Source organism: Berghia stephanieae, chromosome 15 (genome assembly GCF_034508935.2).
Source record: "Berghia stephanieae isolate SIO BIC M18660-M18661 chromosome 15, UCSD_Bste_1.3, whole genome shotgun sequence".
Classification (NCBI taxonomy): Eukaryota; Metazoa; Mollusca; class Gastropoda; order Nudibranchia; family Aeolidiidae; genus Berghia; species Berghia stephanieae.
The window spans coordinates 19,434,241-19,458,943 of NC_088374.1; the positions used below are offsets into that span (position 1 = coordinate 19,434,241).

The 24,703-nt window shown below is 38.0% G+C and overlaps 1 protein-coding gene across 4 annotated transcripts in view; it reads left to right on the top strand.

The window, feature by feature from the left end:
• Positions 1-16,462, top strand: part of LOC144960799 (ras-related protein Rab-11B-like) — a 21,576-nt gene extending 5,114 nt beyond the window's left edge. For all 4 annotated transcript variants that reach the window (XM_078894141.1, XM_078894142.1, XM_078894143.1 and 1 more), the window contains exons 4-7: positions 2,919-3,002; positions 4,306-4,499; positions 5,769-5,849; positions 7,029-16,462. In XM_078894141.1, coding sequence (XP_078750267.1) covers positions 2,919-3,002; positions 4,306-4,499; positions 5,769-5,849; positions 7,029-7,159 — 490 coding nt within the window. In that variant the 3' untranslated portion in view covers positions 7,160-16,462. The remainder of the gene's footprint in view (positions 1-2,918; positions 3,003-4,305; positions 4,500-5,768; positions 5,850-7,028) is intronic.
• The last annotated feature ends 8,241 nt before the right edge of the window (positions 16,463-24,703 follow it).

Here is a 24,703-nt window from a genome sequence, read left to right on the forward strand (position 1 = left end):
ACAACAAGATCTCAACTCCCCTTGTTGTTGCACACCTACTTCTGGTTTGACCCCCCATACAGTTTTATATTTTTTATATAATGCTTTCTTCCCTTTTTATTGAGATTTTATCATAGTGCATGATCCACTAAACATGCTCAAAGTGTTTTGCAAGGGGTCCCTGGCCAACACTTAACATATGTAGGACAGGACATGATGCCTGTTAGAAGACAATATTAATATTAATGTTACAATTTTTTCGAACAGAGACAACGCTTTTAACAGCCAATTACTCATTTTACACTTGAGTGCAGTGAGAGAATTTGAGTAAAGAGCCTTTTCCACGGACTGAGCGAGGCTCGAACCCATGACCTTCTGATCCGAAAGAGAGTATTATACCACTCGACCACAGAGTTCCTATTTATAGACTTTTTTCTTTCATGTTCATTATCAATAAGAGTATTCCTTTTTACTCTATTACTATTAGGTGATGATACAGTTTTGATTTTAATTCTGACAGAAGGCTGGGCATCGTAAATTTGTATATATATTTATTTTAATGTTTGTTTTTTTTGTTTTTTGTTTCTTCATTATTGCAGCTACAAAAAAGACACAAAAAAAAAAAAATGAATCCAGTGAGCTTATCTATGGCTACCGTTTAGCTCAGTGGTATAGCACTCACCTCACATGCATAAGGATTGGTTGGTTCGAATCCTGGGTGTGGTCAATGTTTTTTTTCTCCTGAACCCGCTGCTATCAATCCGGCAGTGATTATCGGGTTGGTGTGTCCGTTGGATATGTTGGAAAGTACTGGTGTGCTAGTTAAAGGGTGGTATGCAATACTCTTCAACAGTCGTAACGTCACTTCCTTCCTTATGACGCATGGTAAATTAGTAACTGGCTCTAAACTATCTGAACAATGGCGGACGCCCGTATGAAATATTTCTCCGGCGAGCATAAAAGCGTATCCAGAGGGAAAAAAAACATAAATTTGATCATGTTTAGACTTTTACGCATTCTGATCACAAGACATATGAAAAGTTCAAGCCAGCATGAAGAATAAAAAGTAATGATTTTATTTGTTTAGAACCAAGATGGCCACCGTTGCCGGGCGGCGTGACATCAGACTATTGAATCCAATGGCTAATGTAGCACTACCGAAATCAGGTTAATCTCTTGCTCCATTGGTCTTTTGTTTTTTTATAATGACTTTGAAGGACTCCTTGAAATCTATTTATAGACTTGTCTTCAATCAATTCCTTTGCTTTGTAAATGACTCATAGTACATAGAGAGATATCTTATCTATGGAAGCAATACAAATATATATGTATGGAGTGATCATATGGATTATATGGTGCATTTATTTTTGTTTTGTGCGTTTTGTTTTGTGTCATTAAATGCCCTTGAAGGCCTTATATATTATTGAATAGAAATTTCCATTTTATACAGACAAGGTGCTCGTTATGTGTCAATTTTCTTTCCCTCTTAGTCTATTTGTTTTTTTTGTTCTTTTGTTCTTTCTTTTTGCATTGTTTGTTTTGTTCGATTTTTTTTTTTTTATTATTTTTTTCGGGGTGGGGGGGTTGTTTATTTGTTTTGTTTTGTTTGTTTGTTTGTTTTTTTTTTTTTTTTTTGGGAGGGGGGGGGGGGGGGGGGGTATCTTACTCTTTTAAAAAAAACTATATATATATATTTTTTTTCTCTTTGCCAACTTTTTTTTTTTAATCGAAAGATATAATATGTCACCCAAGGGTCACAGTCAGTAAGGACTAGGCCAAGGTGACTAGATCAAGGTCACATACAGTGTGGTAGGTGGAAAGATGTGCGTCCCAGTGGTCTTATAGATAGTTGGAAGATGACGTCACTCAGGTCTTTGTTATTGTTTTTTGCCATCCGCGTTTATGAGTAATGCTCACTGAACTGTTTTAACCGGACTATAAACGTTCATGGATACACACAGTTTTGTGTGTTGGTCCGTTATACTTCCGGATGGCAATGTTATGAGCTTCTTAGCCAAGCGCATACTATCTATAGTATGACACACGACACATGAACACGATGCCTTTGGATGAGTAGGAGGTCCCTTGTCGAGTTTTTTTCTCTGGAAGGTACAAAGTCCAATCCTTGGAAATAATAATGATAATAATAATAATAATAATAATAATAATAATAATAATAATAATAATAATAATATAATAATAATAATAATAATATAATAATAATAATAATAATAATAATAATAATAATAATAATAATAATAATAATAATAATAATAATAATAATAATAATAACAATAATAATAATAATAACAATAATAATAATAATTATAATAAAATAATAATAATAAATAATAAATAAATAATATAATAATAATAATAATAATATAATAATAAATAAATAATAATAATAATAATAATAATAATAATAATAATAATAATAATAATAATAATAATAATAAAATAATAATAATAATAATAATAATAATAATAATAATAATAATAATAATAATAATAATAATAATAATAATAATAATAATAATAATAATAATAATAATAATATAATAATAATAATAATAATAATAATAATAATAATAATAATAATAATAAAATAATAATAATAATAATAATAATAATAATAAAATAATATAATAATAATAATAATAATAATAATAATAATAATAATAATAATAAAATAATAATAATAATAATAATAATAATAATAATATAATAATAATAATGATAATAAATAATAATAATAATCAATTAAAGGTTTAATGTTTACAGTTCAAGATATTAATGATTAACAAAATATATTACAGTAAGACAAGTTGGATAGAGTAATTGTGATACATATATTCAATTTGACAACAACAGAATAATTCTATTCTTTTTTATTTATTTATTTTTTTTTTTCTCTTTCTCTTCTCCACTTTCCTCAGACACTTGACCATCAAGGGTAAAACGATACGAGCCCAAATCTGGGACACTGCCGGACAGGAGAGATATAGAGCCATCACTGCCGTGTAAGTATATATATATAGAAATATTATATCAAATATGGGCGGGGTCTTTTGACCTCCCACGGTGGGTGGAGAGGTCACAGTCACTTTTGCTATGTCTGCTATCCCCCCCTTTATATGTTTTGTCCTTTCTGCATTGCATGTCTTCTCTCACCACACTCAGGTGTAAAATGAGTACCTGGCCGTTAACAGCGTTGTCTCTGTCCGAAAAAATTATAACATCGCCTAACAGGCGTCCTAAATGTGAAATGTTGCTCTTGGCCTAGGACCCCTTGTAAAGCGCTTTGAGCACATTTAGTGGATATTGCGCTATATAAAAGTTCATTTAGCTTCCATTTATCCCGGCTTGTGACCGGCCTCATAAGGTGCTGGGTTGCAGTTACACACACATTTACAAATTTTCGCCTATATTATTATGACAATCTAATATAAATATATATGTATATGTTGTTGATGTCGGATTTTTATTTTTTATTTTTTTTTTTTACGATAACTATTATGTTACTGGTGTGCATCTTGTGTGAGTGTGTCTATGTCAATATTGTATTGTTATAAACGTAACCATATGACAAATTGGCACTTTTTTGGGACAATAAAGATATATTATTATTATTATTATTATTATTATTATTATTATTATTATATTATTATTATTATTATTATTATTATTATTATTATTATTATTATTATTATTATTATTATTATTATTTTTATTATTATTATTATTATTATTATTATTATTATTATTATTATTATTATTATTATTATTATTATTATTATTATTATTATTATTATTATTTTAGTATTATTATTATTTTTTATTATTATTATTATTATTATTATTATTATTATTATTATTATTATTGTTATTATTGTTATTGTTATTAATATTATTATTAACATTATTATTATTATTTTATTATTATTATTATTATTATTATTTATTATTATTATTATTATTATTATTATTATTGTTATTATTATAATTATCATCATTATTTTTTTAAAATAGTTTTATTCTTTCTTTTTTAACATCATCAATGTTTTCAGGGGCTTTTTTTTTTTGCCATAAGATATTTTTAAGCATCTCTACAACCACCACTATCATCATCACCATCGTCATTAACATTATTATTATCATCACTTTGAGCGCTAAATATATTTTTAAAAAAATAAAAAATGATAGGCTCAAAGCTCATCGTCATTACCATCATCATTAGCATTATTCATTGTCATCATCATCCATCATCATCATCATTGTGATGTCATTTGTCATATCATCATTACTATACCACCGTCATCACAGATATTACAGAGGTGCTGTCGGTGCCCTGGTCGTGTATGACATCACCAAAGCTCAGACATTTGAGAATCTGAGTAAATGGCTGCAGGAGTTGAAAGAGCACGCAGACGGCACTGCCAGAATCATGATTGTAGGCAATAAGACAGACTTGAGACATCTCAGAGCTGTCACCATGGAGGATGGTCGGGCCTTAGCCGGTAAGACATTATCAATTGTGCAATAAGACAGACTTGAGACATCTCAGAGCTGTCACCATGGAGGATGGTCGGGCCTTAGCCGGTAAGACATTATCAATTGTGCAATAAGACAGACTTGAGACATCTCAGAGCTGTCACCATGGAGGATGGTCGGGCCTTAGCCGGTAAGACATTATCAATTGTGCAATAAGACAGACTTGAGACATCTCAGAGCTGTCACCATGGAGGATGGTCGGGCCTTAGCCGGTAAGACATTATCAATTGTGCAAATGACGGTCACCATCGTCATTAGGATCGAAAAGTCCAGGGTTCGAGGCCCGCTCTGGGTAGTTCAAACTTGTGTCTATTTAAAAAAAAGACTCTTCACTCACATTCTGTCACCATACTCGGGTGTAAAATGAGTATCTGGCCGTTAACAGTGTTGTCAATGTCGGAAAAATTGTAATATCGCCTGGCAGACATCATGACTGGTATTGCTGTTGGCTAACACTAACACCCCCTTGTAAAGCATTGTGACATGCTTAGTCAGCTATGTGATCTTGTGGTGTGACACTCGCTTTCGGGTCGGAAGGTCCTGGGTTCAAGCCACGCCCGGCGCATAGCTGAGTCCTTGGAAAAGACTCTTTATTCACATTCTCTCACCGTACTCAGGTGTAAAATGAGTACCTGGCCGTCAACAGCGTTGTCTCTGTCAGGTAAAAAATTGTAATATCGCCTAACAGGCGTAATGTCTCGTTCTACATTACCGGTAATCAGAAGGTCTGAGGTTCGATCCCCAGTCGAGGTAGACTGATTTTTTGGAATGTTTTTTTTTTCTAAATTTAAAAAAATTTTCTTTCTTGCTTTGTCTGACACCTTTCATACACACTTGTTCAAATCTATATCTTCCACCAGTGCCTGCTCCTTAATTTCTTCATGACATTCTCTGTTTGTTTATTCCCCCCCCCCCCCCATTTGCGGCTATGTGGTCTAGTGGTATGACACTCGCTTTCGGATCGGAAGGTCCTGGGTTCGAGCCTCGTGCTCGGCGCATAGTTGAGTCCTTGGAAAAGGCTCTTTACTCACATTCTCTCACCGTACTCAGGTGTAAAATGAGTACCTGCCCGTTAATAGCATTGTCTTTGTCCGAAAAATTGTAATATGGTGTCATGCCCCTTCCTACATGTGAAATGTTGCTGTTGACCAGGGACCCCTTGTAAAGAGCTTTGAGCACATTTAGTGGATATTGCACTATATAAAGCTCAATTTATTTAATTTATTCCATTCCAGAGAAAGGCAAGTATTCTTTCATCGAGACCTCAGCCCTGGACTCCTCCAACGTCGCAGAGGCTTTCAACAACCTGATGGTTGGTAAGTGATCCACAGATTGCTGACTGGGTGGGTGGGGCTCTTTGACCTCCCATTGTGGGGCAGGAGGTCACTCGCTGTGTCGTCTATACCCACCCCCTTTTTCTGTTTTTGTCTTGGAGTGAGATTTTATTTGGTTTTGTCCTGGCCCTGGCTGGGAGGGAAACCGTCAAATGTATAGTTAGTTTTGGGAGATAATATGTTTTTCCTTGCAAATCATCTCTCTGTTATTATGTTTTGTTTATATATTATATGTGATTTATTGTAAACATTTGAGTGTATTCCTCTTAGTGGGGACCTGTGCTGGTGTCGAGACGAGACATTTAGTGATCTCAAACTAAGTACTTTGATAGTGTGCTCCTGAAATCTATATCTGTTCCCTATTTGAACCAGTTCCCCTATGTCTTGCTTATTCTTGGGTGCTTTAATTGTAATTATCCCATTTTCTTCCTTTTTACTGGCGCTGATATGACCTAAATGTGTTGCAAGCGCCGTAAAACCCTTCAAAACAAAAACAGTCCATGGATTGCTGACTGGGTGGAGTTCTTTGACTTCCTACAATGGCCAAGCAGGGCATTAATTTACTGTGTCTTCTATCTCCCTATATCTGTTTTCTGAGTCTTTATATTGGAATGGGATTACTCTGTTTTGTCCTGGTCCTTGCCAAAGGTACTTGCTGTGTTTTCTATCTCATTATGTCTGTTTTCCAACATGCTTTCTGTCTTTGTCTTGGAATGAGATTACTTGTTTTTGTCCTGGCTCTGGCCAGATCCTGGGCTGGGAGGGAAGCAGTCAAATATGTGCGGCTATGTGGTTTAGTGGTATGACACTCGCTTTCGGATCGGAAGGTCCTGGGTTCGAGCCTCGCTCGGCGCAAAGTTGAGTCCTTGGAAAAGACTCTTTACTCACATTCTCTCACTATACTCAGGTGTAAAATGAGTACCTGGTCGTAAACAGCGTTGTCTTTGCTTGAAAAATTGTAATATCGCCTAACAGGCGGCATGTCCCGTCCTACATGTTAAATTCTGCTGTTGCCAAGGACCCCTTGTAAAGCGCTTTGAGCACATTTAGTGGATATTGCGCTATATAAAGCTCAATTTAATGTATACTGCAATTACAAAAGACTGCTTTAAAAAAAAAACCCAAACCTATTTATTCTTTCTCGTTTCCTTTTGAATACAGATATCTTCAAATCCCAAGTAGAGGAAAACTCTCCGACACACACCGGTAACCATGGCAACAACAAAGACAGCGTGACACTACCCGGCGACGATGACAGCGGGGACAAATCCCAGAATGCATGCGGATGTTAGGCAGTCAGGGATATCGTTCATTCGTTCGTTCATTCGTGTAGATAGGTAGTTGTAATATCAGTAATGACCGACAATGGTATTATTATTATTATTATTATTATTATTATTATTATTATTATTATTATTATTATTATTATTATTATTATAAAGTAATAGTCGTGATGCTAGTGTTAATTCTAACTAATTGTGTTTGTTTTGCGAGTGTCTGGGATTGCATGCACTTTTGTTTTGTTTTGTTTTTTTTTGTTTTTTTTTTATGAACTTTAATCCAATTTTTATCATTTACGCTTAGTCTGTCTCACTTTATCTCTCTCCCTCTCCCTCTCTCTCTCTCTCTCTCTCTCTCTCTCTCTCTCTCTCTCTCTCTCTCTCTCTCTCTCTGTCTCTCTCTCTCTCCCTCTCTCTCTCTCTGTCTCTCTCTCTCTCCCTCTCTCTCTCTCTCTGTCTCTCTCTCTCTCTCTCTCTCTCTCTGTCTCTCTCTCTCTCTCTCTCTCTCTCTCTCTCTCTTTCTCTCTCTTTCTCTCTCTCTCTGTCTCTCTCTCTCTCTCTCTCTCTCTCTCTCTCTCTCTCTCTCTCTCTCTCTCTCTCTCTCTCTCTCTCTCTTTCCCTCTCCATGCTGTTCCCTCAAAACGAGCAGTTCTTAGACAAAAGTCATGTTTATATACATGCAGTAGACAAACGCTGTATAGTTGCTAGTTCAATACTGCTTGTTTTATATGAGAACACAATGACAATGACCGTGTTTTATTATTATTATTATTATTATTATTATTATTATTATTATTATTATTATTATTATTATTATTATCCATCATATCATTTCTCACTCACCCACACGCCATCCAAATCATCCCCCAGTTGTATTGGATCTGTGGGCAAGACACTACGAATCTCCGTTTATTATTTTTTTTTTTTTTGTTTTTTAACAAATCTGAAAACAGAGTTTGGAGATATGATGATCTATGAAATAGTTGCCAATAAGTAATTTTTATTTCTGTCCGATTTGTGTATGGAAATATATTTTTGGGGTTTGATGATATTTAGAAGAGAAAAAAAAATTATGCCTTTTGCGCCCGGATATCATAAGATATCGTCGCCTAAGCATTCCACGAAGGAATATAGATAACTCATCAAACAGGATGTCTGATATCTACAGGAATCACCCATGTTGACCAAGTGAGCAAATTGGGGGTTGATAGTCTTGCTCAAGGAAAAAAACGAAAGTGCCTGAAGCGGGGTTCAAACCCGGGTCATCCGGATCACAGTGTAATGCCTTAACCACTCGGCCACTTCGTATCATCATATGATGATATGATCTGTGGAAATAGCAGCTGGTTTCACAACGGATTTTGGTGGGCCAGAACTGACTAATATTATACTTATACCGTTTCGCATTCTCATCCAGCGAAATCATCGTCTACCCCGCCATCCTGCAGATATTATTAGTCAAAATGAGGCAGACAATGAGGTTCAACACAAAAGTTTGGAAGTTTGTCTCGTCATTTTTCCACTGTTAAGTTATTTTCAAACCCTCTCTACTGATAATGATATGCAAAATCATGATAAATGAACATCAGTCAGGAGAGAAGAATTGGGAAACTTTAGTGTTTTGGTAGCGTTGAGACGTGAGTTTAAGACAACCGGACAAACCTGGGCCCGGATCAAGAAGACCTCCAAATAATCCAAGTCAGATGGAAGAAGAGTGCTGTTCGCACAAGGAATCAACAGGCTTAAGCCAAGCAAGGTTGCCAATTTACCGTATATTTACAGAATTCAGTATGTTAGTTTTAAATCCTCCGTATATTTTCAAATTACCTGTTAAAATGGGGAAAAAAAAAGTGAATACATAATGTCTTTTTACTGGAGGTCACCACTCCAGAAAGGGGTTGGTCGGTCTATGTGTTTTTGCGTTAAAGTTGAGTAAATTTTGCCTCCTGATTTGGCAACACTGGTCAAGTCAGTCAAGTGTTTTGGTGTCTTGATGTATACTATTGAGGAGTATTTGACAGATTGTTCCAATTAACTCTCTCCTTACCAGCCATTTTCAGCATTTTCCCCAAAACTTCAAACCCAACTAACACAAAAATATGTTTTATCACTCAAACACATTAGCAGTAAGTTCTTGCGATACATAATTTCTGTAGCAGAACATGCTCTACAACACACTGTTCATTTTCTTTAAATTGTATGATGTACCAAAGAAATTTGAATGAGAAACATGTTGGTTGTATCGTATCGAATGTGACGATTTTCCTATAGTTGATAAGGACAGGGTAAAGCGGCTGTTCCGATAAAACGACATTCCAATAACTGGCTTAGACTGAAATACGCAAGACTACATCAGGGAATCAGTCACAATAACTGGCTTAGACTGAAATACGCAAGACTACATCAGGGAATCAGTCACAATAACTGGCTTAGACTGAAATACGCAAGACTACATCAGGGAATCAGTCAAGAGAGCAGAAAGTGTTTGTGGTTCACTGTGGCATGATGGGTGATATTGAGGAGTATTCTTCAAGCGTACCACTTGACAAGTTTGTGTAAGAGATTCTTCTTTTTCATCTGTTTGATTCAGACAATGTGTAGATAATAATAATAATGGTATAGATTTATAGTGCGCCAAACATCCCTTCTTCAGGAGGGCTCTGGGCGCATAACATAGATTAACTTAATCATTAAGCCCTAACACAGTACACGAACAACGCTAATTATGTATATAATCAAAAGAAAGCCTGTCGGAATAAGAATGTCTTCAATCGACACTTGAATTCCTCTAGTGAAGACAAAGAACGTATCTCTAGTGGTAGCAAATTCCACAACCTTGGGCCATAATTCTGAAAGGCGCGTTCACCAGCCTTCACCAGCCTTCACTCGACAGCGGGGTGTTTTCAATTTGAGGTCGTTCGTTGATCGAAGTGATCGCTGTGGGTTATACCGTTCAATGAGGGTTGAGAGATATGCTGGTGACGAGCCCTCCAAGCATTTGAAAACGATAGTTAAAGATTTATATTTAATCCGCTGGTCCACTGATATAGGGAGGCAACTATGCTGGGGGGCCCAGATAGCTCAAGTTTGGTGGATGACTTGCCTAGACTACAGTGAATAGTTTCGTTCCTGGATGCAGTTTAGTTGAGATTTTTTTTTCCTACTCATCTGTCCGCACAGCACTGATTAATTAGGTAGTTGAGTCTATTTGGGTCTGGCAGAAAGTAATTTGAGATTGAGCACAGCATCTTCCTATCCAAAGGGGAGTGATCAGTTGTTAACCTTCCCGTTTGTTTCTATTGGAATCTGAGAGAACTTCGGTTTTATAGGCCTTAACTCATTCAATCCTAGAGATTTTCGCTAGTTTTCAAAATTAGAAAAAATGTATTAAAATGAGTATGTACAAAGATCATTTTATTCAACTACCATTAACTTGCAAAAACTAAAAACATTAGCTTTGATACTATTCTTATAATTTGTCTCAGAAAAATGTAATAAATAGGCATGGGGTAAAAGTAACCCCGGGTAAACTACGGGTATAGTCAGTGTTAGGGATGAGTGAGTTAAGACTATGAAAGAGCAACCAGTTTCAGATCCTTTTGTTATGAGTTGGTTTTTAAACAGTTGAATAGGAAAATTGCTTTAGATAGTAGCATGCCCTAGTACTAGTAGTAAATTTACAACCCACTGCCTAAAAATTGTATGAAGTCCAAAGCTGTCAACTGTACAATTGAAATTGAAGATGATTGTGGTCATAGGTGTTTATTATTAATAATATAGTAATAATAATAAGTAGTAGTAATAGTAAGCTTCGCAGTCCGAATGACGCTTGCTGAGAATTGTGTGATTGTGTACTCCAAAAAGGCATATTTTTACACTTTTTAAATCATAATTACACTTTTATGCTTTTTTTTTGTGACACATGACGCCTTTTTTGTCGTCATCAAGGGTCATGTGGGTGTTTTAAGCAATTTTTTTTTTTCATGCGGAGTCTCGTCTCGTTGAAAACGTAAGAAAGCTGGATTTCATCATCCACTTCCAGCTTATATCTTGTTTTCTGAAGCCTAAACAAGGTGAGAGGCTGAGAGTCGGGGGCGAGGGTGTGTGTATGTGTGTGGGTATTTAAGTAATTCTCACTAAACTGTATTAACCAGACTATAAACTTTCACGATTACTACACATAGTTTTGTGTGTTTGTCCATTGTATATTTCCACATGGCAATGTTGTGAGTTTCTTAGCCAACCGCATATCTATCTATGTGCTGAAAATTGAATTAATAGTTAGAATGATATCGTCATGAAAGTCCTTCCTGTACGAAATGGGGGGGGGGGAGACTTTACTTTTGACTCAGTTTTGGTCTTTTTCACAGTGAAGTCCAGTTTCAACATTTAGTTCACTCGGACATAATACTATTTTGAGGCAGTGGGTAACATTTGTCGTCTGTTGCTGTTTGTTTTATCCTGTGTGATGGAACTCATCTGCCTTGATGCAAACACCGGTCTCTTTCAACTAGATCTGATCTCTTTTTTAAAAATTGTTTTTACATCGTCTTCATCATTATCATCATCATCATCGCCATCGTCATCATTGTCACCACCATCATCATCATCGTCATTTTTGTTTCATGATTGTCATAATCATTTCATCATCAATTTCATCATAATATTTTGTATTTTTTTTGTACAGAATTCCTCCCATGTTTCTAACCACACACTCCATTTTGCCTTAACAAACATCAAAGATGACATTGGTCTATATATAAATAAATAATTATATAATTATGAATAATATACATAATGCTAATCATCAGCTGATTTTATTGGTGTCGTGTGCACATTGATCTATTTTAAACAAAAAAAATCCATGCATACATACATATTCATATTCATATCATGTATATATATTTTTTGTTTTTTAAAAATACTTAATTCTTTGTCAGGTTCGTGTATTTCTGTAATGATAATGTGAAAACCGATTGGGTGTTTTTAGTCATTCTTTTCTTCTTCTTCTTACTGTAATTCTAGATGGTGAGAGGCTGAGAGTCGGGGCGAGGGGGGGGGGTGTAAAAGTATCAGCTGACATGTCCATTTATATGCGGCTTTCTGTATTTTGCCATGAAATAAGCTGGCTTTTGTCTCAGCCCTGGTTGGGATCCTTTGCCAAAAAGGGAGACAGTCACATGTCTTCTTTATATTTTTTATGATATGATTTTAAAAATAAATTATGGGTTAATTTATGCCTCCCCCCCCCCCTCCCCTCGTTTTTGTTTTTTTTTGTTTGTTTTCAGACCCTTGTGAATTTTTTTCTGGTGACTTGTTATCTGGCCCTTAAATTTTGTTTTAATGGAGATTTTAGTTGTTCTGAATTTGGGTGTTGTTTGTAAATGGATTGCAAATTTCATGAATCAAGTGACCGTGATAAGATTTTTGTTTTGGTTTGTTTTACATACGTATATAAATCTAAATAGTGTTGAACGTTAGTCGAATGCTTCGTTGTTGAATAGTTTAAAATGTCATATCCAATCTTTCTTTTATTAACACACCATGCTGGGTAAATGATTAGCCCTTTCATTGTCATTTAGGTACTTATGTATTTTCTTCCCCCCTTTTCTTTTTTTTTTCTATATCGCAAAAGAATGTTCTTTTTTTAACTCACTCAATCCTAGAGATTTTTGCTACTTTTCAAAATTGGAAAAAAATTTATAAAAAATGAGCATGTACATAGATAGTTGTATTCAACTACCACTAACTTGCAAAAAAACTAAAAACATTAGCTTTGATACTACGCCTATAATTTGTTTCAGAAAATTGTAATAAATAGGCATGGGGTAAAAGTGACCCGGGTAAGCTACGGACATAGTCAGTGTTAGGGTTGAGTGAGTTAATATTTTCTATACTATTACTATCTGATTTTCTTCCTTTATTACTGGCGCTGAAATGACCTAAACATGTCGCGTCGCAAGCGCCATAAAACCCTTTAAGGCACATACATGTCAAATGTAAGAATTCTTATCAGTTGACGAGCTCATTTTCGCACTACATTTGTCTCTGTATTAAAGAGTCCTAGCCCCCTATTTAATAACATTTTTTTTATAATAAATATATAAAACTTAAAATTAACAAAATTTAAAGGTATTGTATAAATTATAAAGGGGCTGTCACACCTTCAAGACCTTGTCAATGATGTATTCACAGACCTGCCAGCTTGAAAACTAAAAATTTGTAATTTTTAAGAAATATAAAATTGTAGTCGCTATAGTTAACTTTTAAAATCAACAATTTATTCTCACAATTGCACTCCAAAATCCTTGATAAACAAAATTGAATATAACAGCTTCAAAAAAGAACAAATAAATACCAAACTCGGAACGTTTCGGACTCAAAAACCCTTCTTCAGCCAACAACAAAAAAGAATAATTGTTGTTAATTTTGTTTATTACTTTTTACAGTCCACAGCTACTAGCAGCCTAGCATCACTTCAAATTCCTTACAAAGATGCTGTCCGGCATCAAGGTTTATTTTCAATAAGTTTTAACTCATTCAATCCTAGAGATTTTTGCTACTTTTCAAAAATGGAAAAAATGTATTTAAAATGAACATGTACAGAGATAGTTTTATTCAACTACCATTGACATGTAAAAACTAAAAACATTAGTTTCAATACTACGCCTATAATTTGTCTCAGAAAAATTTAATAGGCATGGGGTAAAAGTAAGCCGTTGGTAAACTACGGATATAGTCAGTGTTAGGGTTGAGTGAGTTAATGACTAAGAGATGCTCACGAAGGTCTGAAATTGGAGACAAAATTTGGTAATTCTACGAATTTTTATTTTTCGTAATACATGTAGTAATCAGTCAATTTTGTATTCATGACAATGTATTTCAAACATATAAAACGATCTTCTGTATCACTTTACAAGATTCTTCTTTTTAAAAAAAAATGTTTACACGATGTTTTATATTAACAATTGACATATCATGTCATTTTATATCTCATATAAATTTTTTTTAAAAAGCTTGTGTGTTGGGATCTGTCGATTTGCTGGTTGTGGGTTGTTTTGTTTTTGTTTTTGTGGGGTTTTTTTTTGGGGGGGTGCTTTATTCGGTTTGTTTTGTTGTTTTAACTTTTTTTTCAAAATGAACATATCATGTACTGTATGTAACATCCAATTCTACAGATATCCATTTTTTAAATTTTTGTATAAATTTATTATTGTTATAATTTAATGTGATTGGATGCGGGGCATTTTTTTGTTTTCATTCTAATTCTGTGTTTTGTTTTGACAAACCCATACATATCTATGTCGGTTTTGTTAGACTAGTTCATTGTGAGATTTTGATACATTTATTCAATCGTTGATAACGATGTCGATAATTATAAAATACAAAAATTAAAGAATTTTTTGTTGTTGAATGTAATGAATTGTAAAAAGATTTCGTGTCATCATCGAAGTTATCGCCACAATCATCATCACCATCTCCCGTTCTCATCATCATGGCCATCCACATTATCACTTATCACCACTTTCAAAATAATTACGACCATCTTGTTCAATTTTTATAAATAATATTATTTTTCTGGGACCGGTTAGGGTTCCTCACCTCCCATTTGTTTTAATTTTCAATGATGCAAGCATTCTGTCTGATTTGAAACCTGTATGAACATTAAAATTTTCATTGACAAGTAAGTAGTAGTCGTTTAACCAACGGTGTGTAATGGGAGTGATCTATATTCATGTTTTCGTCCAACCGAGTCATTGACCACATGATTTGCTGCTTGCTGTCCAACGATTGGATATTTCTGAACAAATGTAAACATGCTGCTTTGTTTATGAAATTTGTACACATACCCGTGTGTCAAACTGAATAAAATGACCAATCGTGATGTTAGATAGTTTAAAATATGTGAATGTGAACACTTTTCTTTATGCTGATCACTTTGAGCACATTTTGCAATGTGACCAATGACCTCGAGCACATGGAAAGTTAATAATAATGATAATGGTTTAGATTTATAGTGCGCCAAGCATCCCTTCATCAGGAGGGCTCTGGGCGCATAATATAGATTAAGCCCTAACACAGTACACGAACAACGTTAATTATACACATAATCAAAAGAAAGCCTGTCGGAATAAGAATGTCTTCAATCGACGCTTGAATTCCTCTAGTGAAGACGAAGAACGTATCTCTAGTGGTAGCAAATTCCACAACCTTGGACCAGAATGCTGAAAGGCGCGTTCACCAGCCTTCACTGGACAGCGGGGTGTTTTCAATTTGAGGTCGTTCGTTGATCGAAGCGATCGCTGTGGGTTATACCGTTCAATGATGCTTGAGAGATATGCTGGTGACGAGCCCTCCAGGGATATAGATCATGTCCATTATCCGAAGTATGTATACATCTTCTTGGGACACCCTGTATATATATATATATATATATATATTACTCATTTAAGAGTATAAATTATACTCTGCTTCTTCGTGGCCCCTACTATCCTATATACAAATGACCAGGTGAATTTAGAAAGCTTGGTTCCTCAGAGTTTTGGTGCAGCCAGTCTTTTACTGTATCAGTATTGTAAATGTTGCTGCTCGAAGCTCGAAGAAATAAATTACAATGTGAAATTGAATGTAAAATTCAATTTATTATACGAAAGCAGATGAAATGGACATTTCGGGTTTCACCTTTATCAACAACAGATGAATGAAACACTACAGACGAATGAGATTATCTCAGTGTTACATTTTCATTCATCCTGTTTTGTTGATAAAGGGGAAACCCGAAACATAACGTCCATTGTATCTGTTTTCGTATCTTAAATTGAAGCTTACATTCAATTTCACATTGGTATTTCTGTATCAGTATCAGACATCAATCCTGCCGTATGTGCTATTTGGTTCACATTGCATATACACCATCAACCTGAATTACTTAGGCCACTTAGTAGAATAAAAAAAAAAGGTTGCTTTTAAAAAAGTAATTCATTCATGAGTGCTTAATATTAGATCTATTGGGTTCTAATTATTTAAAAGATAAAAGCTACATGTACTTTATCTTTTAAAATAAGCAATCTTGTTTTCAGTAAGTGGCCTAAGTTACCCCAGGTGGCCTAAGTAACCCCAGTTCACCGTACTGTGTTTTAAAAAAAAAAACAACGGACGGCAGAATCTATATTATGCTTACTTCTACTTCTATAACAACGTGATGTTTATGCCTCATATTATCTTTTTATTTATAAGTATCATCATGAAAAATAAAATTACCATCATCTTTCCTCTTGAGAATTTCAAATTTGACAATAAAACAGCTGAACTGAATATGTTTTTTTCTCGTGTTCTCTCTCTTTCAGGGGGGTCCCAATAGCTCAGTTGGTAGAGCACTCGCTTCACACACAAAGGGACTGAGATTGAGATCGATCCCAGGTGCAGTCAAGATTTTTTATTCTGACTCCCCACCCCCCCCTGTCCACCCAGCAGTGATTTGGTAGCTGGGTCTGTTAGATCTGGTGGAAAGTACTTTGCGTTAGACAAGCGTACTATCTAAAGGATAACTAGCAATTGCTATTGTCCGTTTCACGCCATGGAAGCAGGGGATAAAGTCCGGCTCTATGGGCTTAACGGACTCTACTACTGCCTCTGAGAATTTCAAATTTAACAAAACAGGTGAAAATGTTTTTCTGTCTGTTCTCTCTTCGGATTTTATATCATCATCATTGCCTTTTTCACCCTGGGTCATGGTATAGTAAAGGCCACAGATAAACAGTTTCCATTCTTCTCTATCCTGAGCTAATTTTACTTGTTCCATGTCTTATCACTTCTATCTTTTAAAAAAAAAAACAAAAAAACTTGACCTTTTATATAGCGCAATATCCACTCAATGTGCTCAAAGCGCTTTACAAGGCGTCCCTGGCCAACAGCAACATGTAACATTTAGGACGGGACTTGACGCCTGTTAGGCGATGCTACATTTTTTTTCGGACAATGACAACGCTGTGAACGGCCAGGTACTCATTTTACATCTGAGTACGGTGAGAGAATGTGACTAAAGAGCCTTCTCCAAGGACTCAACTATGCGCCGTGCGAGGCTCGAACCCAGGACCTTCCAATCCGAAAGCGAGTGTCATATCACAAGAGCACATAGCCGCACTCTCTCTCTGTATAACAGTATCAGCTTGTTTAATTCTCTTCCATGTTCCCGGTAGCCTTCCCCTCGATCTTCTGCGCTGATGCCTGCTTCATGCACGGTGCCAACATTCCACAACGCAATTTGAAGCTGCTTGTTTTTTCGAAGACGTCATGGGGTCAGCAGAGTCCTTTCAGCTTTGTCTGTTGTCCTTCATAAATTCTGTCATTCCAGAAACTCTTCAGTCGCCCAAGCTAAAAGAAGGATTTGATTTGTCCACTTGTGTTTCTGTAACAATTTGAGTTTTACGGAAAGGGGTGTTAACGTTTCGACAACCCCCAACCTGGAGGACTAGGTGTCTGAAAAAGGGGGGAATCACACACCATTAGTCGCCTTTTATGACACGCTGACTTGGCAGCAGCTTCTTATGGTTCACACTATTATGTTATGACGATCGACCCAATCAGCAAAGTCCGGTCCGCATTCGTGCACCGTCGCGAACCCGCCTGGTAGCATCGTCACAACACACCTTTCGACTAGATGCTCTGCCGTTTCGGGTTCTTGCCCACAGCGTGGACATAAAGGACAGGAAGTTAGACCCCACTGATGTAACGCACCGGCCGTTAGGCAGCTCCTCGACCGAAGCCGATTCGCAGCTACCCAGTGTCTCCTCTTACTGGTATCAAAGCCTGGCAACTTCTCACCAAGCTTAGAGGAGTGTAGGTCCCCGCCCCCACGAGGGATTGAATTCGTCCAAACCGACTTCCATCTCGTATGTGCAGCTCTGTCCGTAGTCAGGGATTCTGCGTACAAGGGTTGCCGGGACTTATTTCGGCTCGAAACGGGGGCACCGTTCATTATGCGCATGAGAGGGGTATCCCCATTCCCTCTCTCTTTGATCTTACTCAGCCAGTTTCCCGTAATGGTCTCCCTCCGGACATCGGGGGGCAGGATCGCTGCCATCACCGGGCCCCATTCTCTAGGGGTTGTTGCTAGCGTTCCCGACACTATGTGCATCGACTTGCGAAGTTTTACATCCACCTTCTCAACGTTTCTGCTTCTACCCCACACTGGAGCGCAATACTCCGAGGTGGAATAGCATAGTGCCAGGGCGGATGTTCTCAGGAGCGCTTGGCTAGCGCCCCAAGTCGATCCCGCCAGCTTCCTCAGAAGACTATTCCGCTTCTCTATCTTCCGGGCAACCCCTTCGAGATGAACCCGATAGGTAAGGCTGCGATCCAGCGTCACCCCTAGGTATTTTGGACGCGGCTCATATGGGAGTGGCTGGTCCCCGACTAGGACATTCAGTTTACGGGTGTGCCAACCACTGCATAAGTGAAATGCAGTGGCCACGGTTTTTGAAATGTTCATCTTCAGGTACCACTTGTCAAAGTAGGATTTGAGTCTGGTGACGTCCTAGCTGAGTACGCTCTCGAGACGGGTCCACACTTTACTCTGAGTAACGAGTGCCCAGTCGTCTGCGTATCCCAGCCTCAGGGAGGAAGTGTTCGGCATATCGCTAATGTAAACGTTAAACAACATTGGCGCAAGTACCGACCCCTGAGGGACCCCATTCTTCAATTTCCTAACTTTGCTCGTGACGTCTCCCAGCGCGACGTGGAATTGCCTTTCCCCTAAGATCGAAGAGAACAACTTCAAGGTCTTTTTGCACCTTATGATTTTTGCAAGTTTGAGCATTAACCCATCGTACCAGACCGTATCGTACGCCGCTGATAGGTCTATAAACACAGCACCTGTTTGCTGTTTTCTCTCGAACCCGTGCTCAATATGCTCTGTAAGGGCAATGACCTGCTCCGTGGTGCACCTCCCTTCCCTGAAGCCTGCCTGCTCAGGTGGCAGGGCAGCGTCTAGGACCGGCCCCCATCGGTTTAATAGAACACGCTCCAACAGTTTGTAAAGACAGCTCAGCAGCGATATGGGTCTGTCGCTGTCTGCCTCCTTCGCCGGCTTCCCTGGCTTCAGGATGGCAACTATCTTCGCATGCTTCCACACTTGTGGAAGCTTTCCGTTTGCAAGGATGTCAGACATTGCCTCTGCTAGCCAGGCCCGTGCCCTGGGGCCCAGATGCGTCACCATATCGGGATATACACCATCTATCCCAGCTGCTTTGCCGTTCTTCACTTCGCTAATGGCTGCACCCACTTCTCGGGGACTGAACGGGGCCGTCCAGTCCGACTCCTCCGCAGGTAGCGAGTCCAAAATCGTACGGTACGCCTTGCGGACACCGCGCTCAAAAGCCTGATTAGGGACCCGCTTGCTACGGTTCTTAATATTCTTGGCAATTGTGTCTGCCTCGCATTCCGGTGCAGCCTTCGCGAAATTCCGATCTGGGTCCAATTTCTTTATCAAACGCCAAGCGTGGCGGCTGGAGTGTGTAAAGTCGAGACTTTCCACGGTCTCCTGCCACCGTTGCTTCCTTCCCTCTGCCAGAGACTGGAGTAGTCTATCGGCTGTGTCCTGGGACTGGGTCTGCTGGTACTCTCGGTACAGCTCTTCCGACTCTGCTGTCCAGCAAGGGGTGTAGAATTTCCGTTTGCCCCGTGGAATAGAGCGTTGAGCGCTCTTAACCAGTAGCCTACTAAATCTGGTTATATTCTTGGACTTGGGAGGAATGGCAGGGCAGACCTGCTCGATATAGGAACTGAATTCCTCCCAGTCAGCCTTCCTGAAATTCCATCTGCAAAGTGGGAGAGACTGCACCCTCGGTATTGTCACCCCAGCTGTGACAAGAACCGGCCTGTGCTGGCTATGCGGAAAGTCCCCGAGGACTGTCCGCTTCACCTGCAACGGTTCACCGTTCGCGCCTTTCGTTACGAGGGTGAGGTCTGGAGTATACTCCTTCTTATGGCGGGTACCCCGGAAGGTACCCTTGGCTGTAGGATCGTACACTAGGTGTAGATCATTACAGTCCATCCATGAGCGGAGTTGTCTTCCTGCCTCATTGCAGTCTCGGTAGCCCCATTCGTGATGGTGGCTATTAAAGTCTCCCAGACAGATGGAAGGATGGCTGACCACCGGTACCGGTGGTGTAGTCCAAGTCGCTCTAGGTGGTTTGTATATATTATGCAAACACAGTCCACCTACTTCCACGGAAATTCGGTTCACCCCATTGCTGTCCGTTACGCTCTCAATGACCCTTACCTTCGATGGCTCTTTAGCGTAGACGCTAACCCCTCCTTTGAGCCTCGAGGTGTCCTTGCGTTGGACCACCGTGTAGCCTGGGATCTGGAATCGGGAAGATTGCGCGCCTGAATAAAGGTGGGTCTCCTGTAAAAGGAGGATATCAACGCAATGAGCGGCCAATAGCTTTGATAAAAGCTCATTTTTTGCCATACTCTGGCTCTCGACGTTCAGGGACAATATACGCGTCAGCTCGCCATCCCCGCCGTCGCATTTTCCGATCGGCAGGCCGCGAATCGATTGATGCATGGGACGTTTGCTTTTTTTCTCGGACGTGCCGACGACCCTGGCGACACGAACGCGGTATTATTTGGCTAGGCGGCAGACCGCTTCGCCATTGACGGGACTGATTGGGACTCGACATAAGGACAATAGTGTGGCGCCCGGGATAGGGCTGCTATTCGGGCACCGGGTTTGGATCAAATTTAGTCACACACCGGGGCGAGCAGCTCATGTGGCTCGTTGGCTCGATACCCGGGATGGTCTCGTGACGGTCGACCGGGATTTACACCTTTGCCCTCCCGTGTGCCTCAAGCCCCCTCACCAACTGCAAGGTAAAGATCCACGAGGGGCGCTGACTTGGCCTTGGGCTATTCTTGACCCTCTCTGTTATGGGACCCGGACACCACATGGTGTTGTGGTCAGAAAAACTTCTACTCATAAGGGGGAAAAAAATCGTTTTCATCAGTTACACAATAATTTAAATAATGTAAAAAAACAACAACCCACAAATGAGATCTAGGTCCAATAGAATATAAGAAATAGTAGGTTCTCAAATTTTATTTGACTTAATAACCCTGGCACACTCTTAGTCTTAGGGGAATTTAGATAGTAATCATTGCTATCTACGTATTCGCTGCCTGTGATTATGGGTCATCAAGTTTGTTTTGTTTTTTTGACATTTATTTATTCATTATTTTTTTTATTTTAAGGTCAATATCCCTATACCTATTCATTGTCGTATTTAAAAGATGGAGATAAATCTAAACTGGCAAAGTGACGACAAACATTGGACATCTCTCATGCCTGAGGTTTAAAAATAGTAGGTTCTCAAAGGTTAACAAAATGTGTAGACAAGAGTGTTAAATTTGTCCACACTTAAAAAAAAAAAGATTTAAAAATGACCTGTATTCTCCCCCAAGGGAAAATTTGTCTTTAGAGACTATACCAATACTAAGGGAAGACTGGAATGACCCAGGGCGAAGTAACATGGGGAAATTTGTCTTTAGGGATCATACCAATACCAAGGGAAGACTGAAATGACCAAGGCCGAAGTGAATGGTTCTCAAGTCCACACGAGGCGGATAGTTGAACTCAGCAAAGACCACACCGTTGCCCCCTTTTCGACACTATCATTTCAATGCTAAATTGTCAGGTTTTTTTGGTTTATTTTCGACTATTAATTTCAATCCCAGAGAAACTGAAGAAAAATATTTTTTCTTAGTCTTTACCACCCCACCCAATACAAATTTTTCGGACATACAATGCTGTTAATGGCCAGGAACTCATGTGTTTGTTTTGTTTTTAAGGGTTTTACAGCGCTTGCAACACATTTAGGTTATATCAGCGCCAGTAAAAAGGAAGAAAATGGCCTATTAAGAAGTTCCAGAATTACAATTAGTACCCGAGAAACAGAAAGACAGAGGGGATTAGTTCAAATAGGGAACAGATGAAGATTCCAAGAGCACACTATCAAAGTGCTTAGTTCGAAATCACCAAAATGTCTCATTCTGACACAAGCACAGCTCCCCACTAAGAGGAACACACTCAAATGTTTACAAATATGTAAAAAAAAAGAAATATAATGCATAACAGAGATGATTTACAAGAAAAAAAATATCTCCCAAAACTGAACATTTGACTGTTTCCCTCCCAGCTTGGGTATCCGGCCTGGACCAGGACAAAACCGTAATCTTATCCCAAGACAGAAAGCATGTTGGAAAACAGATATAAGGGGATAGAAAACACATTATGTACCTCCCTGCTCACTATGGGAGGTCAGGAACCCCACCCAGATAGGGGGATAGAAGACACAGTATGTACCTCCCTGCTCACTATGGGAGGTCAGGAACCCCACCCAGATCGGGGGATAGAAGACACAGTATGTACCTCCCTGCCCACTATGGGAGGTAAGGAACCCCACCCAGATACGTTTCTTTTATTTAAGTGCCAAAGTAGAACACCGATGGAGCACGAAACAGGAAAGTTACTAAATCATCATCCATCATGGCTTGTACTCTTGAGCACGTTGCCGGTCAGCTGTCTCCATGAATCACAATCCTCTGCAGTGCGCATCAAATCTGCGTTGCTTTTAAAATCACTTTTGGCCATTCTTAGGTTATTTATATGACTTCCTCTAGCTCTCTTTCCTTCGATCATTCCGGATGTTGCCAACTTTTCTATTCCGTCTCTTCTCCACACATGTCCCAGAAACTGTAACAGCCTCTTTCTGATGGTATCTAACAATATTCATCCTTTTCTCACCTTCGCCAACACTTCCTCGTTCGTATACACAATGTAAAAAAAAACTCCCAACAGTTTATCGTTTTAAAACTCATTCTTTATACATTTATTAAAAAATGAAAATCAATGCATTGAAATGAATTATAATTATTAATTATATTTTGAATTTCAGTGAATGGAGAAACACAAATGGAATAACCATCATTGTCGTAACAAGTCATAATAAAAGTAATAGTACAACAATCAAGGAGAATATATTTATATCTATATATACCTATAATACAAGCTTATCAGTCTTTTGTATCTCTATCGCCCTTCAGCGCTGCCAACCCTTACCTATGGAAATGTGTACAATGGAGAGCTGAAATGAGTAAGATTTTGATAAAATGTGTACAATACTGAAAACCATAATGAGCTCAAATTCTGATGATGGGCAACAAAACAAAACTAGCAATACTACAATCGATACTTAGATTAATGGCTAAAAATAAAACACTCTCCATTAGTCTCTGACTTCCAGAATCAAGGAGATAACAATAGTTTATACTTTATACACATACCCTTCCCCCCCCCCCCCCCCCCCTCTCTCTCTCAAACACACACAGAAGCAAGTATTAAAAAACAAACCAAAAAATAACAGCATCCTTCTAAATGTCGTTTTCAACGCCCAACCCCCCATAATCAAATAAAACTCACACCTATGTATTCTCGTCTCACATTTTTCTATTGTTTTGATTCACAATCGAAGGCAAAAGGTAAACCTGCATTTTAAAAAAATAAATTTTAAATTTAAGTCGAACGCAGTTGGGTCACTAGGACTGTTAGATCTGATGGAAAGTACTCTGCGATAGGCACTAGCGTCATGTCCAAAGGGTAGCAAGCAATTGCTACTGCCCATCCATTTCATAGATAAACTCTGGCCCCATATGCTCTGAACGACTACTTTTATTTCATCGATTCACTGCTACTGCTGAAAAATATCAGATCTGAAACAAAATCAAACCCCTTTGCCAATATAAAGTAAAAAAAAAATAAAATAAAAACAACATACAGTACAGACCAACATGTACTTATTTGCAGGTCTGATAACCCAAACTGTTAAAGGCCAATTATTGTTGTAATGGAAAAACACCCTAACCAATGCAATATATATATATATATATATATATATATATATATATATATATATATATATATATATATATATATATATATATATATATATATATATATATATATCCCCATCATAACAAGTGTTAAAACGAGCCCAAAATTGTGTTCCGATTATCAGACCTGAATATATGTACACATTGGTAGAGACACACAAACGATTTCATCAGCAGAAAAAAAAATTTTTCCCTGACATTCAACACGAAAGCAAACATACATACACATCTGTAACCACAATCAAACACATTCAACAAACACACACACACCGCCCTCCATGTCACGACTCTCAACAAAGAGCTAAGTCACTGAGTCGCAACATGGGCAAAACAAAATTAGTCTAATTTGAGGCTAAGGAGAGAATATATATATATATATAGCAAATATAAGGTGGTGCGCCAACTGACAGACAGCGAGACAATTTTAAAAGCATGCAGGCACAATATATAACGACATCACATCACAAGGGGAAATGTCCGCTGCCCATACAAACCTAGACACAACCAATCTGTCAACACCCCAAGAAATAAAATAGTGGACCAAAAAAAAAAAAAAAACCCCCAAAAAACAGACAAAAACAACTAAGTTTTTATTTTTAAAAGGCT